General features: G+C 45.7%; 1 protein-coding gene and 1 pseudogene across 1 annotated transcript in view; one reads left to right on the top strand and one right to left on the bottom strand.

The window, feature by feature from the left end:
- AK7 (adenylate kinase 7) overlaps positions 1-18,718 on the bottom strand; it is a 69,774-nt gene that overhangs the window by 3,626 nt on the left and 47,430 nt on the right. The window contains exons 11-15 of the mRNA XM_061395257.1: positions 17,932-18,060; positions 16,600-16,732; positions 8,807-8,935; positions 8,505-8,573; positions 4,307-4,504 (exon numbers count right to left, since the gene is read on the bottom strand). Of these exons, the coding sequence (XP_061251241.1) occupies positions 4,307-4,504; positions 8,505-8,573; positions 8,807-8,935; positions 16,600-16,732; positions 17,932-18,060 (658 nt within the window). The remainder of the gene's footprint in view (positions 1-4,306; positions 4,505-8,504; positions 8,574-8,806; positions 8,936-16,599; positions 16,733-17,931; positions 18,061-18,718) is intronic.
- Positions 3,294-4,104, top strand: LOC133234709 (small ribosomal subunit protein eS19-like; annotated as a pseudogene).

Below are 18,718 nucleotides of genomic sequence, written 5' to 3'. Positions count from 1 at the left end.
CTCTGATTTGAGTGGATGGATGGGGGTGTGGACCTCCTCAAAGGAGTGAGTTCTCCACCCTGGGAGGCATTTAAGCAAGACTAGGGCACTTCACTCAGGGGGATTTCCACAAAAGGAAGTCCTGCACCTGGATGTGGGCGGAGAGGGGGCTGAGTGACCTCCAGGTTTCTTTGGTTTTCTGTTTCTGAGAATCAGTGATTCTGGGATACATTTTCAACTCTTTTTTTTTTTTTTTAATTAACTTTTTCAGTTTGCCTGATTGAATCAGAAAAAGTCCAAACTCCAGAATATGTGACTGATGTTAACAAGAAGACCAGAAGGAGAATGAGAAAAAAGAGGAGGAGGGGGAGAAGGGGATCTGGGAGGGGAAGGGGAGAGTGGGGAAGGCTTGCTGACAACAGGAAGTTCCTCCCTGCACAATTCACTGAATAGTAAATTCTACACCAGTCTCAGGGCTTGCTTGGAAGGTCTCTGCACAGAAGGGTGAGCAGTAGGTGCATTTGAGAGCTAAGCGCCTCCAGCCCTTCCTCGGGAGTAACTGCTCACCAGCCGCCAAGCACAGCCACTGCTGCACTCCCCGCCCCCCGTGTTTGGACTGTAGAACCTTGACCTAGGCTAGAAGCACTGCCAGGTTCCAACATGGGACGAGGGGAAGAACGGAGCCAAGCACATTGGTCGGTGGGTGGAAACAAGCCCATCAAGAAGCAAGACCAAACCAAAACACACACACACACACACACACACAAAAACTCACTTCCTGGTTGCCTGAGCTCTGACATTTCAATGCATTTCTCCTTGGCTCCCCTAGTAGAGCGTTACACCCCTGATGTACTTGAAAGATAGAACACTGCTGCCTCCAGGAGTACTTCTGCCCTGACCTTGGGAAGGATGAATGGAGGATTAGCTGGGGCGTGCGCACCTGACCCAACCATGACCTCCCATCTGCTCGTCTAAGTATGTACAATTAGGATGGAAAGAGACACATCTAGCTACGGGCTTGGCTCCCAGTGTTAACATGGAAACTTCAGGGCTGTGAGGCAGCCTTCATTTACCACGTGGGCCAGAGAAAGGAGAGAGACCTGGTTCAAAGAGCAAAAGAGAAAAAAGATGCGGAGTGGACATCCCTGGCAATTCAGCGGTTAAGACTCCTCACTTCCAATGCTGGGGGCTCAGGTTCAATCCCTGGTCAGGGAACTAAGATGCTGCATGGTGTGGCCAAAAAAATAAATAACTGAAGGGCAGAAAGAGATGCTGAGAGAGAAGTGGGGTACAGAGGTGCAGCGACAGGACGCAGGTGCCAGCATCCTTCCAGGGCCCCATTCAAGACCCTCCAGAGGCTGGGCGCGTTCCTGACCTTGACGCCCTCCCCTATGCCCATCGCTGGGATACATTACACCCCTTTGCTTTTCCCTTGTCTCTGGTTGTGAGTGTGAAGATGAGGCCAAAAGTGATGGGCACGGAATGAGGCAGAAGACAGTGATCACTCACTCATTCATTCCACCTCATCATTTCTGCCTTGTTTCTCCCTGGGGCTCTCCTCATCATTCCATAAATAGTTTTTGGGGGTTTTACTGAAAAAGATGACAATCACTACTTTTATGAAGTTTGCTCACCACTCCTTCCAAGTTCTCTGGGTAAATCGTGTAAACTACTTCCCGTATTAGTAGGTGTAGAATCCTTAGCTTCTACCTATAGAACTTGGTGTGCAACGTACACAGGCCTGTCCAGATGAAGACAAAATCCAATCACTTCTGAGGGTGCAAAACAGAGCAGAATTTGCAGACTGATAAATGTATTCTCATTTCATAATACACATCACTTTCTGCCTTACTGTTGTACTAATAATAAGATTAACTACCAGCTGTTGAACTTCGCCAATGTGCCAGACACTTCCTATCTCTAATCCCCACCATTAGTCACAAGCCAGGGATTATTTTCCTATTTCACAGATGAGAATACTGAGGCAGAGCTAGAAACTGGAATCAGCTCTCCTGCTGACAGTTTCTGTCAGCTCTAAGCCTCCCAGTACTCCAGGACTGGGATGTGTCCCAGCTGGTTTGAGGGGATGGAGAGAGGCCTTGGGAGGCCCCAAAGGTCAACCTGGGCACTAAGCTGCCATCAGATTAGCAATTTTTTTCAGCAAACCCAGAGGAAGCAGAGGTGTCAGGATCCAGAAAACCAGAAAGGAAGTTCAGTGGTTCACTGAGCCAAGAGGAGGAGAAACCAGCCACAACAGAAAGGATCTGGAGGTAGCAACGATGAGGCTGCGGTGAGGCTGATGAGACAGCATGCTCACTGCATGCTTGCTGGGTGCTCAGTTCTGAGTTAAGTGTTTACAGGAAACAGGAGGAATGCGATGAAGAGCTATTTGATTTCTGAGTAGCTAAGAGTGAGTTAATGCCTAGACAGCATACCAAAAAGCAGAGACATTACTTTGCCAACAAAGATCTGTCTAGTCAAAGCTATGGTTTTTCCAGTAGTCATGTATGGACTAAGAGTTGGACCATAAAGAAGACTGAGAGGTGAAGAACTGATGCTTCTGAATTGTGGTGTTGGAGAAGACTCTTGAGAGTCCCTTGGATAGCAAGGAGATCAAACCCCTCAATCCTGAAGGAAATCAACCCTGAATATTCATTGGAAGGACTGATGGTAAAGCTGAAGTTCCATTACTTCGGCCACTTGAAGCAAAGAGCTGACTCATTGGAAAGACCTTGATGCTGGGAAAGATTGAAGGCAGGAGGAGAAAGGGGCAGCAGAGGATAAGATGGTTAGATAGCATCACCAACTCAATGAACATGCTGCTGCTGCTACTAAGTCGCTTCAGTTGTGTCCAACTCTGTGTGACCCCACAGATGGCAGCCCACCAGGCTCCCCTGTCTCTGGGATTCTCCAGGCAAGAACACTGGAGTGGGTTGCCATTTCCTTCTCCAATGCATGAAAGTGAAAAGTGAAAGTGAAGCTGCTTAGTCATTCCGACTCTTAGCGCTCCATGGACTGCAGCCTACCAGGCTCCTCCGTCCATGGGATTTTCCAGGCAGGAGTACTGGAGTGGGTTGCCACTGCCTTCTCCGCAATAAACATGAGTTTGAGCAAACTCCGGGAGATTGTGAAGCCTGGCGTGCTGCAGTCCATGGGGTCACAAGAGTCAGACACAACTTAGTGATGAAACAACAAACAACAGCAACCAGGGGTGAGTTGGCCAGTCTAAAGGCCAGGAGGGGCTTTGTGAAGAACACCAGTGCAATGCTATGGGAACAGAAGGCAGCTCCCAAGGATGCTGGGGAAATGGCCTAATGCAGCTGGCAGCAAACCATGTAACTTTAAGTACCCTTAAAAAAATGCCAATTTGGGGACTTCCTGATGTTCCAGTGGCTAAGACTCCTCGCTCCCAATGTAGGGGGGCCTGGGTTTGATCCCTGGTCAGGGAGCTAGATCTCACATGCCACAACGAAGACCCAGCGTAGCCAAATGAATAAATCAAATATTTTTTAAAAATCCCCCTTTCCCCTGGCTAGCAGTGCAGAGGGCGAATCGTGCCTGGAGTTACTATAAAAGACGTGAAGCCGCAGAAGTGCATCAGAACTCCAGCAGCCTTCCTTAAGAGGTCCAGGAAGCTGAAAGTCCCTGAATGGGTGGACACGGTCAAGCTGGCCAAACATAAAGAGCTTGCTCCCTACAATGAGAAGTGGTTCTGCATGAGCAGCTGCCACAGCCCGGCACCTGTACCTCCGGGCTGGCACCGGGGTTGGCTCTGAAACCCAGATCTGTCGGGGGTGGGGGGGGTGGGGGAGCATCAGAGAATGGTGTCATGCCCGGCTACTTCGGCAGAGGCTCCAAGAGTGTGGCCCGCCGGGTCCTCCAAGCCCTGGAGAGACTGAAATTGGTAGAACAGGACCAGGATGGGGGCCACAAACTGACCTCGTGGACATAGAGACAGGGACAGAATCACACACAGGTGGCAGCTGCCAACAAGAAGCTTTACAACAAACGATACCGGGTTAATCAATTGCCTCATTCATTAAAATAAAAATAAAAGCCAATTTGGTAAAATAAATAATGCCATTTGGCATTCAACTTCGTAATACATCCACGTTTTCATACAACATTAACACTCCCCACCCACTCCACTAAATCCTCAAGTAGACAACTCCCCTGTCTTTTCTTGTGACGTCCTGGGCCCTAGACACACACTTGTACTGTCCTCTGCTCCCCCAGCCCTATGACAGGCATGCCCCAGGCTGGCTGGGGGTGCAGACATTGGGCAGTGGTGCTCCACGTTCACTTTATCCTTGAGTTTATTTCGTACCTATATGGATTGGGTGGATTTCAAGTTCGTCGAAGTAGTTGAGGACAGTCTCGTCTTCGGTGTTGACGTCCCGGTAGTTGCTCAGAGCCCGGAGGAACCGGTCCTGGCTGTAGTGGGTCCCTGTCACGATGCTCTCGGGGAGGTTCATCACCCGCTCCTTGAGGAACTCGTCGGACGCATCCAGTGAACACACGAACTCTGGAGAGAAGGAGCTCGTGAGTTCACACAGGGGCCCTGGAGCCGGCAAGCAGGTGCTGGCAGACCCGCCACTGCTCAACCCAGACGTCTGGTTACTGGCTGGGAAATCCTGTTGCCACAGAGGGTCTGGCCAATTGGCCTTCTTGCTGCCTCTGGTGGAGGACAGATACAAATCACCATGTTTCCAGAGACCACTCCCCCAGTGAAGCCCATGCGCACGTGCTCAGTCGCTCAGTCGTGTCCGACTCTTTGCGACCCCATGGACTGTAGCCCACTCTGTCCATGGGATTTCCTAGGCAAGAATACTGGAGTTGAAGGAGGAAACAGACAGAGCTGGACTCCATCTTAGGCCAGGCTGAGAACATTAGGCTACACGCATGGTCACCCTCCCACTGCACTCTGAACTTTGTGCCCGGTGTCTATAGAAACGGCATACCAATGGGAAACCAGACCCCCTGGATAAAAGAGCCTCAGGACTTGTACTTGTTGCCTAAAAGAATACACTAATTATCTCTGTAACAGAACAAAGTCATAAATTCCATTATGTTTATCGGGATATGACCACAGTCCTATTGATAAATGTCTACTGTTTATCTAGTCTTGTGACACATGATGGAGAAGGCAATGGCACCCCACTCCAGTCCTCTTGCCTGGAAAATCCCTTGGACGGAGGAGCCTGGAAGGCTGCAGTCCATGGGGTCGCTAACGGTCTGGCACGACTGAGCGACTTCACTTTCACTCTTCACTTTTCATGCATTGGAGAAGGAAACGGCAACCCACTCCAGTGTTCTTGCCTGGAGAATCCCAGGGATGGGGGAGCCTGGTGGGCTGCCGTCTATGGGGTCGCAGAGTCGGACACGACTGACGTGACTTAGTAGCAGTAGCAGTGACACGTGAATCATTGGTTAACTTTGATCGTATCTCTTTTTTACCTTGTCCAGACTAGTTTCAAGGAATTTGGGGAGGTGGGTTTGAGCAAGTACATTTAGGGTATATAAGGTTTTCACAAAAACTGGTACGGGTCCTTGGCTAAGAGGAGACTCTGCCTTGGGCCCGCTGGCGTAATAAACTGCACTCCACTATCTGCATTGTCCTTCTGAGTGAGTTTGTTTCCTGGAACTCGTGGCTACAACAGAGTGGGTTGCCATTTCCTCCTCCGGGGGATCTCTCCCACCCAGGGAGCGGCTCCCGCACTGGGCACACTCTTCACCTCTAAGTCACCTGGGAGGCCCAATTAATGGGCATCTTGTAAAATCTATTGTTTTTCTTTCCCTTCCTCCGTTTCTTCCTTTCTGCTTTCCTTCCTTTCCTCTTTTCAATAAAAACAGCAAAAATTGGGAATTCCCTTGAAGTCCAGTGGTTAGGACTCCACACTTCTCCTGCCAAGAGACAGGTTCAATCTCTGGTCAAGGAACTAAGATCCTACAAGCCATGTGGCATGGCCAAAAATTAAAAAGGAGAAATTGTCAATCCAAATCTCTAATAACCCTGTGATACATCTGTTGTCAGCTGCTCAGTCAATTGTCACCTTGACACATTTCCAGCACAATATCACCATTTCCCAAAGAGACTCACAGCTATGAGCAAAATGCTCTGATGGCCAATTTGCCAAATTAATATAAACAGGGACTTCCCTGGGACTTTAATTTTTCATCGATCAACCTATTTGCTCACTTCATGCTATGAAACATCTATGTTCAGTATAACACAGTCAGTGCTTATCGAATATTTGACACATGGATCATTATTAATGACAGTGAGCATTTCATCCACCCCTCAGTGCACACTTCACGTATGCAAGCCAACCGCCCCTTTTATGTAACTTACACACCAAGTCAGTATTTCTCCTGCCTTTACTCATCCCAGGGCCAGGGCCAGGCAGCTAGAGACCAAAGCCCACTGCAACTACTCCACTAGTCAATCCCCTGCCTTTCCCACAGTAATCTCAAGAGAGGCTGAGTCCTAGACTTTCCCCTGCCTCCTGACCAACCCTGGTGCTTCTCCCAGTGGCCCTGGATGGTTCCCACACTCCCGTCTCTGGGGAAATATGAGGAATAAATTCTTCTTTCAATGGCATTAGCCTCTCATGTCTCTGTCATTTCCATTAATTAAAATCTCACAGTTCAAATGAGACAATGATCTGATTTTTTTCAGGAAGAGAGAAACTAATGACAATTTCTTTTTAAAAAGGGGGGAGGGGGGCTAATTGAAAAGAACAGACTAGACATTCCAAAGAGATTTCATCATGGACGTGTTTGGACCATACCCGGCAGGGAGCAGCCCCGTGGATCAGGACTAAGAACTGCATATCTTTTTACCTCTTGTGTTTCCATTTTCTTATCTTAGGGAGGGGTTTCATTCGCTCTGGTTTTTGGAGGCAGTGGCATGAGAAGATATGAATCTGAATTCAAGCCCTCACATTTACCAGCGAAGAGGGCTTGGATCAGTCTCTGGACTTCAGGCTTGGGATCCGGTAAACAAGGGAGTAATTCTTGCCTCCCAAGCTCATGGAGAAACTCAATAAGCTCCCCTCGCGTGTCCTGCCTGTTACATGGCAGATGGTGGGTTGAGCTGAATTTTATCCAGCTGCCTCAGGGAGAACAGGAGGATTTACCATGGGGTTTAGAATGAATGCCTATCGCCCAGAAGTGCTAAAGTCTCATAAACTGGACAGACGGGCTTATTTAGACCAGTCGACTTTACTTTTTAACCTTTCTGGAGGCAAGTACAGAAATTAATGGGAAACCTAAGAGAACCCATTCCTCTGGCATTTTGTGATCCTGCCTCAGGCAAACAGTATATATCCATCCTTGAGGATGACTGCTCCCTGATGTCTCTGCTTCCAGAAGCTTCATCACAAGCTGTGCCTGGGCCAGGAGGAGGAAAGGAGTACAGCTGTGAATTGTCTCTCTCGGGGACTTTGACACAGTGAGCAGCCTCTTCCAAGCTACATCCCTGGGCTAAGAAAATAGCTATTCTTGTATATATCATATGACCGGAACTTGGTTAAACCTCATGCAAACTGACTTAAAAAAAAAAAAAAGAAGAAGGAAAAAACTTTTAAAGTTGATGGCGGAGTCACAAGAAATGCCTGCTAGGTACTCAGCAAATCCTTTTTCATGGGACACATTGTTGATACTTCTCTTTCAAGGGTATGTTGTGAGAGCTCTGGGTAAATACCTAAAAGGATAAACTTGTGGTGGTTAGGGACCCGAGCAACTTCTTCCTGCCCAGTCTCGATTCTGGATTCTGGATGTCTTCCAGAAAAGACAATGGCATGGCCAGGACCTAAAGCAGAGCAGGAAGGAAGGGCAGTGACCCAGTCCCTGGCGGTCTCACCAACTGACAACTCTCCCCAGGACACTGTAGAGCACAGGGAATAGAGGCAATATTTTGTAATAACTACAAATGGAGCACAATTTTAAAACATTGTTAAATAAAAAAAAAAAAAAAGGAAAAAATTTTTTAAAAAGTGAATCAGAACTTCCCTGATGGTCTGGTGGTTAAGACTTCACCTTCCACTGCAGGGGGTGAGGGTTTGATCCCTAAGATCCCATATGCCTCATGGCTGAAAAACCAAAACGCAAAACAGAAGCAATGTTGTAACATAGTCAATAAAGACTTTTAAAAAAATTGTGAATCTCTATGCTGTATTATGCTATATACCTGAAATTTATATAATGTTGTAAATCAACTATATCTCAAGTTTTAAAAAAGTACAGAAAAACAAAAAAGAAAGGAAGTCAGGGCACCAACAGATTGGCTAACTTTTCTGCTCTGTCACAGAAGGGAACAGCAGATATGAATGTTCTCATAGGGACTCTATCCATTACCCCCAGTGCATTCTTTAGGTTGGAATTTGATATTAAGGATATTGCTTTACTTTTTTTCTGATACAAACAAACCTACTTTATCAACATAAAAAATGTTGTTGTGGTACAAAAGAGATATCAAATGACGTTCCTTTAAATATGACCTTGGAGAAGTAGCTTAAACTTACCAGGTATGATTAGTTTATCATAGGGAAACATTTTGCCTCTGCCTTCTTCTTCCTCCTCCTCATCCTCTTCTAGTAAAACAAAATATACATCATTGAATTCATTACATATTATTATGAAGGACAGCTCAAAAATGTAAATGTTTTAACTGAGTCACTCATGAAAACTAGCTGTAACGAGGAAAGCTTGTATTTTAGATATAGTCCCTCTGATTTTTTTAATTGTGACTGTTATTACTCTGAACAATAAAGTTGCAACTTATCTGAATGTAAACATTCAAAACAAAAGGAACACCCACACTTACGGCTGAACAGGTCTTTGGCCTGATCATAGGTCTTTGGGAATCCATCCAAAATGTAACCTTGATTCCTGCAAGGCATGGATTTTAGCTTTTCTTTCATAAATCTAATAATATATTGATCTTCCAGGCGACCTGATAAAAAGAAAAAAAAAATTACCATGCAGTCATATTCTACATATACAGGTTACATTCTAAAGTGACCTCAAAAATTCTTGTGTCGTCAAAATTACTACTGAAAAACTCTTATCTTTGCATTACAGTGAAAAATATGTGGTTCTGTATTTAAACCATGACACATGAATTCTAACGCCCTGTAAAGTAGGAGAAACTAAGGAACTCGTCTGCAAGGAAGAGTGGAGGCAAATGCTGATGTCTGCACTTTCAGATTTGTTTTTTTAACCGTGGTCACAACTTTTGGATGAAGTTGAAAGAGCAGTTAAGTGGAGAAATCCAGAGTGTTCTCCCTGACTGGCAGGGTTTACTCAATTCTATTTTGATATTATACTTCTATGCTTTGATACATAATAAAAAATGCTTCCATTGTGAGAATTCAGTGGGATGTATTCATGCATCCTGCTGCCACATGATTTATTAATAGCACATGCCCAATAAATATTTGCTGCTTTTGAATAAAAATCAAGCTTGATCCTGACCCTTAAAGGTACCAGCCCTCTGCTCCCTGTCTCTTCCAGTCGGCATTTCAGACCTTGACCCCACTGGACAGTTTTCTCTCCAGCCTTGAATGTGGGATTCCTGCAGTTGCTTGGGGAGGCAAAGGAGGGAGGAGTTTGTCCAAAAACTGTCACAGTGTCTCCAAGACAGTATGATGTAACTTCTCTAAAATATTCATCTATCCTTCCATTGTTAACTGTTGAACAGCTATCACTTCTAAAAAACAGCCCTGCCTTTATATGGCTTAATATATACATTATGGTAATGCAAGGTTTGGAAAAGGAAATGGCAACCCACTCCAGTGTTCTTGCCTGGAGAATCCCAGGGATGGAGGAGCTTGATGGGCTAGAGCCCATGGGGTCCCAAGAGTCAGACAGGACTGAGCAACTAAACAACAATGCAAGTTTGGGGAGTTTAGAAACTGATCTCTGAAACTCTTCCTGGTGCTGCTGCTGCTAAGTCGCTTCAGTCATGTCTGACTCTGTGCGACCCCATAGATGACAGCCCACCAGGCTCCCCCATCCCTGGGATTCTCCGGGCAAGAACACTGGAGTGGGTTGCCATTTCCTTCTCCAATGCATGAAAGTGAAAAGTGAAAGGGAAGTCGCTCAGTTGTGTCCAACTCTTAGCGGACCCCATGGACTGCAGCCCACCTGGCTCCTCTGTCCGTGGGAGTTTCCAGGCAAGAGTACTGGAGTGGGTTGCCATTGCCTTCTCCGGAAACTCTTCCTAGGGCAGCACTATACTTTCAGCTTATCAGTGGATGTATAATATAAAATAATTTGAAGCCTTTTTTATTATTCAATGACAACGAGATGATCTAATGAAAACAGCTCTCCTTTCTTCCACCTTTCATTGTCACACAAATCATTAGGTGGTAATTGATTCAGAAAATAATCGCGTCTTTCAGAAACTTAAATATTATGGCAGAGACAAAAAGATAAAGATGTTATTTAACATAATGAAATTCCTCAAAGTGATTTGACATTCCTTTTCAGTAAGGTTCACAGTGCTGTCAAGAAATAAAGCCACATTTTAAAAATGTCAAGGATCCACTGATATCCAAAGATGAGTTTTATTTAAACAGTATTTCCAATTCTCAAAAGCTTCCCTGATAAGGAAAGGCACATACTCAGAAATCTAGCTTCAGCCTCCTCTGTGGCATCCCTTGGTTTATTTCAGGCAATGAGCTTGGCCATTTGTTCTGTTTGTTTCAGAACTAAGCGTTCAATATGCCAGAAGGGGGCTTGAGCAGCAGTTTATTTTATCTTTATTTTCTGCACTGGGTCTTCGTTGCTGCACGTGGGCTTTCTCTAGTTGCGGCGAACGGGGACTGCTCTTCGCCGTGGTGCACGGGCTTCTCACTGCGGTGGCTTCTCGTGTTGCGGAGCACAAAGTCCAGGCATGTGGGCCTCAGTAGCTGTGGCACACGGGCTCAGTAGTTGTGGTGCTCAGGCTTAGTTGCCCCAAGGCATGTGGCATTTTCCTGGACCGGGGATCGAACCTGCACACTCTGCACTGGCAGGCGGATTCTTATCCACTGTGCCACCGGGGAAGCCCTGAGCAGCAGTTTATGATAACCATGGAATGTGAGTACACAAAGGGCCAAGTCCAGGTGCCTTTCTCTAGAGAACTGTGACCTCCTGGAGATACAGCCATGACCTTGGCTGGCCCGGGGCATTTTGGAAGGTGACAGCTACTTCTGCTTTAAAATAAATGAGCACAGCCCTGCCTTTTAAGGCCTTTTAAGCCCAGGCCTTAAAACACCACACAGCTTCATTGTTTTCTTTTTTTGTTAAATTTTAAGTCTGCCTTTCAAATAACAGTAATATTTAAATGCTAATATTAACCCATAATTATAACTGCTAAAGACAGTTTAAACATAGATAGCGGGGAGACTTCCCTGGTGGGCCCGTGGTTAAGAGAGACTGCAATTCCATTGCAGGAGTCGCCAGTTAGTTCCCTAGTTGGGGAGCTAAAATCCTGCATGCCAAGCAGTGCAGCCAAAATACAGGAAAAAGAAAAAAAAGGTTCAACAAGGTCTTTAAAATAATCCATGCATAATAGGGTTCAATTCCTGGGTCGGGAAGATCCCCTGGAGGAGGGCATGGCCACCCACTAAAGTATTCTTGCCTGGAGGAAGCTATGGACAGAGGCTAGTGGGTCACAAAGATTTGGACACGACTGAAGTGTCTTAGCATGCATGCACAGTAGAGACACTACAAAGTTGATACATTTACATATTTTTCTCACCCTGTCCCCAACTTTTTAATTTCAAACCCACAGAAAAGTTAAAAGGCCAGTCTGCCAATCACCTGGAATCCCACCAACCAGATTCAACAAATCCACAATGCAAAAAGGATCTAGAACTAGTTAGTGAATTCTGTGGTTTAAACAAGTCCTTATTTTGGCTGCATAGTCAGGGATCAACGGGAGTGGAATCACGAATCGATAAGAATTCGGAGGTGCCTCCCTGCAGGACTGTGAGTTCTGTCTTGCTGGAGTTCTTAGACTCAAATGATGACACACTGAGTCAGGTGAGGACTTCTGCCTCTTCATGCTATGAAATTTCCAGAGGTTTGCACCATGGGTTCACAGGTCTTCTTTTGTTTAAACGTAACCTGGGTCTGTGTTCTAGTTTCAGGTAAATGTGAATAGGAAGGAGTTTTGAACAAGCTTGAAGAAAAAAGCACTTTCCTGGGGTTACGGGGGACTGACTGGACTATTGCCATCTTGTCAGAAGTGAGCGGGTGGGTGGGCCTGTGACAGCGGGGAGGGTTGCCTCCCTCCCTGTGCATGCTAAGTCGCTTCAGTCCGACTCTTTGCAACCCTTTGCACTGAAGCCCATCAGGCTCCACTGTCCATGAGATTCTCCAGGCAAGAATACTGGAGTAGGTTGCCACTCCCTTCTCCAGGGGATCTTCCCGACCCAAGGATCGAACCCGTGTCTCTTATGTCTCTGGCACTGGCAGGCGGGTTCTTTACCACTAGCACCAACTGGAGACCCTGGCTACTAATCCAGTTGGCCTCTCCTGCATGCTGGGATAGATTGAAGGCAAAAGGAGAAGGGGGTGGCAGAGGATGAGACGGCTTGATAGCATCACTGACTCAGTGAGTGATAAATGTGAGCAAACGCTGGGAGATAGCAGAGGACAGAGGAGCCTGGTGTGCTGCAGTCCATAGGGTTGCAAAGAGTCAGACGTGACTTAGCGACTGAATGGCAACAACAGCATCAGTGGGAAGAACAGAATCTCCTGCCAAGGACAGGCCCTTCTTGAACTTTGGTGACGCAATGACTGCTCTCAACCATAATTCTTGTTCTGTGTGGTCACCCCCACCGGGACGTGACAAGAGTCCAGTCAGTACTTCATGTCACCCTGTTTACACAAAGTTATTGGATAAGACTTTCGGGTCTTTGCAAAGACCAACTATATGATCCTGTCAATAAACATTGTCCCGTGTCTGTCTGGTTCTGGCCTTAGACCCCAGGCTTACAGCGTATGTACACATGACCACGGTCACCTGTGGATTCCTACAAACCCCAGGCCCCACCCTTCCAAGTGGCCTTGCCAGGCTTCCTCCACAGGTGTCCTCACAATGGAATGTCTTGTTTTGCTTTCTTCCTCTCCCCTGAATGGTAAGAGCCCGGACACTGCAAGACTCTGAAACCAAGATAGGGATTCCCCACTGTCACAGGCGAGGCAAAGAAGGTGAAAGTGAAAGTCGATCATTTGTGTCCGACTCTTTGCGACCCCATGGACTATTCAGTCCATGGAATTCTCCAGGCCAGAATACTGGCGTGGGTGGCCATTCCCTTCTCCAGGGAATCTTCCCAACCCAGAGATCGAACCCAGGTGTCCCACTTGCAGGCGGATTCTATACCAGCTGAGCCACAAGGGAAGTCCAAGAATACTGGAGTGGGTAGCCTATCCTTTCTTCAGGCGATCTTCCCGACCCAGGAATCGAACCAGGGTCTCGTGCATTGCAGGAGGATTCTTAACCAACTGGGCTACAAAGGAAACAGGCGAGGCAAGGGCAGTGTCATATCTTAAAGTGTTGACCTGTGTTTTCTGCCCTTCACCTCTGGGATTTTAAATTCCATTTCCTCCACACCCAGCCCAGCCAGAGCAAAAATTCAGACTCAGATAACCAGCTGGTATAAGTGAATGCTCAGTGTTGTTCAGTTGCTAAGTTGTCTCCAACTCTTTGGGACCCCGTGAACGGTGGCACACCAATCCTTCACTGTCTCCCAGAGTTTGCTTAAACCCGTGTCCATCAAGTCGGTGATGCCATTCAACCATTTCATCCTCTGTCGTCCCCTTCTCCTCCTGCCCTGAATCTTTCCCAGCATCAGGGTCTTTTCCAAGAGGTTGGCTCTTTGCATCAGGTGGCCAAAGCGCTGGAGCTTCAGCACCAGTCTTTCCAATGAGTGTTTAGGGTTATTTCCTTTACCTCTGGGAAATCTCTCTGGGATTCTGACTTTCATTTCCTCCCCATCTGGCCTGAAAGTGAAAGTGAAGTCGCTCAGTCGTGTCCGACTCTTTGCGACCCGGTGGACTGTAGCCCACCAGGCTTCTCCGTCCATGGGATTTTCCAAGCAAGAATACTGGAGTGGGTTGCCATTTCCTTCTCCAGGGGATCTTCCCGACCCAGGGATCAAACCCAGGTCTCCCACATTGCAGGCAGACGCTTTAACCTCTGAGCCACCTAGGTGTGGCCCCACCTGGCCTACATCAAAGCAAAAACCCAGACTCAGAAAGCTAGCTGGTTTAAGTGAACCCTCAGTGTATGCAGAAAAAAGCATATTCTCCGCCCTATAGACTGGACTGGAGTGGCCTGGGGGCAGGCCAGGAGGAGGTGGAGGGTTAAAACAGAGTTGGGAGGAGGGTGAGGAGTCCTGAAGATAAATAGCTGTAAGAAGAGCTTCTGGAGGGACAGTACGGGGAGTGTCAGAAGACCAGAGACAGACGGCAGCCCAGAGCTGTGCCCCAGGGGAAGGCGGTGGGCGGTCCTCAAGGGGAGAGCCCTTTTGCACCTTTGTCCTCCTTCCTGCAACACAGGAGGTGCAGGTTCGATCCCTGGGTCAGGAAGATCCCCTGGAGAAGGAAATGGCAACCCACTCCAGTATTCTTGCCTGGAAAATCCCATGGACGGAGAAGCCGGCTGGCTGCAGTCCATGGGGTTGCAAGAGTTGGACATGACTTACTGACTAAACATACCTCGTTCCCTAATCCCCACTTGCTCCAGCCCAACCTTGGAGGATCAGAAACTGGCACCAGCAAGGTGGAAGGAGTCAGTAAGAGGAAAGAAACCAAAGGCGCTTGATAGGATGGGAGGGGAGGAACTCTCCACTGGATGAGAGTTCACACTTGTGACACTTTGGACTGGCCGATAGCCAACGCTTCTGTACCAGCTGGTATAGAATCCGCCTGCAATGCAGGAGACCCTGGTTCAATTCCTGGGTCTGGAAGATCCCCTGGAGAAAGGATAGAGGTTAAAGCGTCTGCCTCCAATGCAGGAGACCTGGGTTCAATCCCTGGGTCGGGAAGATCCCCTGGAGAAGGAAATGGTAACCCATTCCAGTATTCTTGCCTGGAGAATCCCATGGACGGAGAAGCTGGTAGGCTACAGTCCACGGGGTTGCAAAGAGTCGGACACGACTGAGCGACTTCACTTACTGACTGACTTACTTACCCACTCCAGTATTCTTGGGCTTCCTTGGTGACTCAGCTGTAAGGAATCTGCCTGCAATGCAGGAGACCCTGATTCGATCCCTGGGTTGGGAAGATCCCCTGGAGAAGGGAAAGGCTACCCACTCCAGTACTCTGGCCTGTAGAGTTCAGTCCATGGCGTCGCAGAGTCAGACATGACTGAGAGACTTTCACTTTCACAGCCAATGCTAGTATTACCTGTTTGATGGAGGATCTCAATTATGTAAAGATGAAATGGTTTCTATTTTTCTAACTGCTGCTGATGCTTTCCTGCCTGGGTGGCAAGCTTCCTTAAAGACATCTCATTTCAAAACCTCATTTATGATTATTTGGCTGGAATGACCTTCTTAAAGTATGAACAAACAGAGACGCCATTTACTTATTATCTAAAAGCTGCAGTGGGACCAGCCTGAAATTCCATTCCAGGGCAAGGGAAGAATGAGTACAGAGTTTACGTTTAAAGGGACACTTAACTGCAATGCATGTGTTCAACAAACTGGTTAAAATTATCATGTGAGTGAGATAATTTTTCTGTTTATTTGTATTTCTTCCTGAATGAGTGAATCATTGGCCCAAGTTTTTCATCCATGTTTTCCTATTCAGGACTTAATGATTTTCTTATTATTTTATTAACTATTAACTTTTCGTCATATTTGGTGGTAAATATTTTTTCCTGATATGTCCTTTGCTGTTTAATTACAGTTTTTGATGCTTTACAAATACTTATGACTACTTTGGCCACCTCATGGGAAGAGCTGACTCATTGGAAAAGACTCTGATGCTGGGAGGGATTGGGGGCAGGAGGAGAAGGGGACGACAGAGGATGAGATGGCTGGATAGCATCACTGACTCGATGGACGTGGGTCTGGGTGAACTCTGGGAGTTGGTGATGGACAGGGAGGCCTGGCGTGCTGCGATTCATGGGGTCGCAAAGAGTCGGACATGACTGAGCGACTGAACTGAACTGAACTGACTGATGACTACACACAATTTTTTAAAACTTAGGTAGTTCTTTCCCATCAAGTTTTTTTTATCTTAAATCAACTCTGAATATTCATTGGAGGGACTGATGCTGAAGCCGAAGCTCCAATACTTTGGCCACCTGATGCAAAGAGTTGATTCACTGGAAAATCCTGATGCTGGGAAAGATTGAAGGCAGGAGAAGCGGGCAACAGAGGATGAGATGTGATAGCATCACCAACTCAATGGACATGAATGTGAAAAAACTCCAGCAGATAGTAGAGGACAGAGGAGCCAAAAGTGTTGCAGTCCACGAGGCTGAACAGTCAGACACAACTTAGCAACTGAACAACAACACAAGGTTGTTTTTATAACAAGGGCAAAACCCAACTGTCACAAGACTATCACTGTCACAAGAATATGACTGTTACAAGAATATCACAGAATGGTTACCTGCGTTCTGGTCCATGCTTTCCTTGATGCCTTCCAAGAGCTCCTGAGCATCCTCCACATTATCCTCCTCTTCCTCCTCTTCACCTTCTTCTTCTCCTCCTTCTGTTACATCCTTAGGTGTAATGATTGCCTCCTATATATCACAAAGATATTCAAATAGCGTGATGTCCTGCATTGATTGGCTACTCTTAAACCTTGTGGCAAATGATCCTGGAAAAGGCTGGTACCCAAACAGGGGAGGTACTCAAGGACAGGCATGCAAAAGTGGTCAAGATGCTTGTATCTATGGAGACGGATGAGCATCTTGTGGGTTTCTTACTCTCTTTTAGACGAGTAATCTATTTCTGTGCTAATGCCAGAACCACTTAAGAATCAACACTCTCTCTACCCACGGACACCACCTAGTAAGCATCGTTGAGTCAGACATGACTTAGTGACTAAACAAGAGCATATATCCAAAAACCATAAAAACATTAATTTGAAAAGATGCATGCACCTCAATCACAGCAGCATTATTTATGATTGCCAAGATAGGGAAGCAACCTAAGGTCTATCAACAGATATGTATTTATATCACATGATGGAATACTACCCAGCCATGAAAAATAATGAAAATTTGCCTCTTGCAATAAATGGATGGACTTGGAGGGCATTATGCTAAGTGAAATAAGTCAGACAGAGAAGAACGAATACTGTATGATATCCCTTATATGTGGAATCTAAAAAATACAGCAAACTAATGAATATAAGAAAAAAGAAACAGACTCAGAGATACAGAGGACAAACTAGTGGTTACCAATGTGGAGAGGGAAGTGCGGAGGGGCTATGTAAGGGCAGAAAGGTAAGAGGCACAAACTATTATTTCTAAAATAAGATACAAGGGTATACTGTACAACACTGGGAGTATAGCCAATGCTTTATAATAACTGTAAATGGAATATAATCTTTAAAAATTGTAAATCACTTTGTACATGTGTAAGTTATACAATATTATAAATCAACTATACTATACAATTTTTAAATTGTACAACTATACAGTTTTAAAAAGAATAACAAAACCGCCAGTCAACAGAGAGAATACAAGATATATTTTGAGCAACAACTAGAGACAGACAAAAGTTTAAAGTCCACCCATGAAAGATGCTTCCAGCTTACGAAGGAAAACCCTTCGGGATTCTGTGTTTTCATAATAGGGGCTGACAACAAACTCCAGTTAAAATAACAAATCTCTTTGAAGGATGCCACAGAAGATCAGTGACTTCTTAATTATAAGACTAAGAAAAGGCATTTTTAAATTATTGAAATCCCCAATAAAGTTGCTAAAATTGTTACCAGTTTCGCTATGGCTTCAGAGATGACATCCTTCAATTTAATGTGGTGCAGTTTATAGTATTTGGCTAAAACTTCAGCAACGCTGGATTTTCCCACAGCAGGAGGACCGAGAATGCAAATCTTGATCGGCTAAAAGAGGAGAAAAGGGATGACACAGGGCCTCTGAATGATCTGTAGCTAAGCGAGATCTTTATTTCAAGGATCAGCCCTTTGAAGTCTCAGGATTCCGCAGGCCGGTTCACTGCTTCATCAAGAGCCCAGAGTCATTTTCTCTTGGTGTTTAATGAGCATCTAACTATGTGTCCTGATCTGCGCATGGGGGACAAGACACAGCAAACTGTGCTCAGGAGCACCCTAAAAGTACTTAAAAACAAAAAAAAGCAAAGTACTTGAGCATTACACACTACAATTTCACCTTTGCAGTGTTACCCCTGTAAAGACAGCAAAGACAGAGAAGAGTTTCTAGTCTACTCTTAGAAAGTGCTTAATTTATTGCCTCTTGAACGTTGTTTCTGGATTAAACTTGGTCTTGAATTATCTTTTCCTTTTTAAACCAGTTAATTTATTCTAGTTTTTTAAAAAATACACCCATTAAAAAAAAATTTCCTCTGCTGAAAAACTTGCTTGGATGCTAAAGAAGCTCACTACATTCATAACTGGTGAGCAAATGTTTATTTCTAACAGAAATAAAAATACCGGTGACAAATAAGTCATTTCTTTTGAAATGGTTCAAATGGTTGTGAAACTGAAGCTTGGTATTTTGCAAGGCAAATTTTCAAAATTTTAA

This window comes from Bos javanicus, chromosome 21 (genome assembly GCF_032452875.1).
Source record: "Bos javanicus breed banteng chromosome 21, ARS-OSU_banteng_1.0, whole genome shotgun sequence".
Lineage (NCBI taxonomy): Eukaryota > Metazoa > Chordata > Mammalia > Artiodactyla > Bovidae > Bos > Bos javanicus.
The sequence above is the reverse complement of the archived record's forward strand: the minus strand, read 5'-3'. Positions and strand labels throughout refer to the sequence as shown.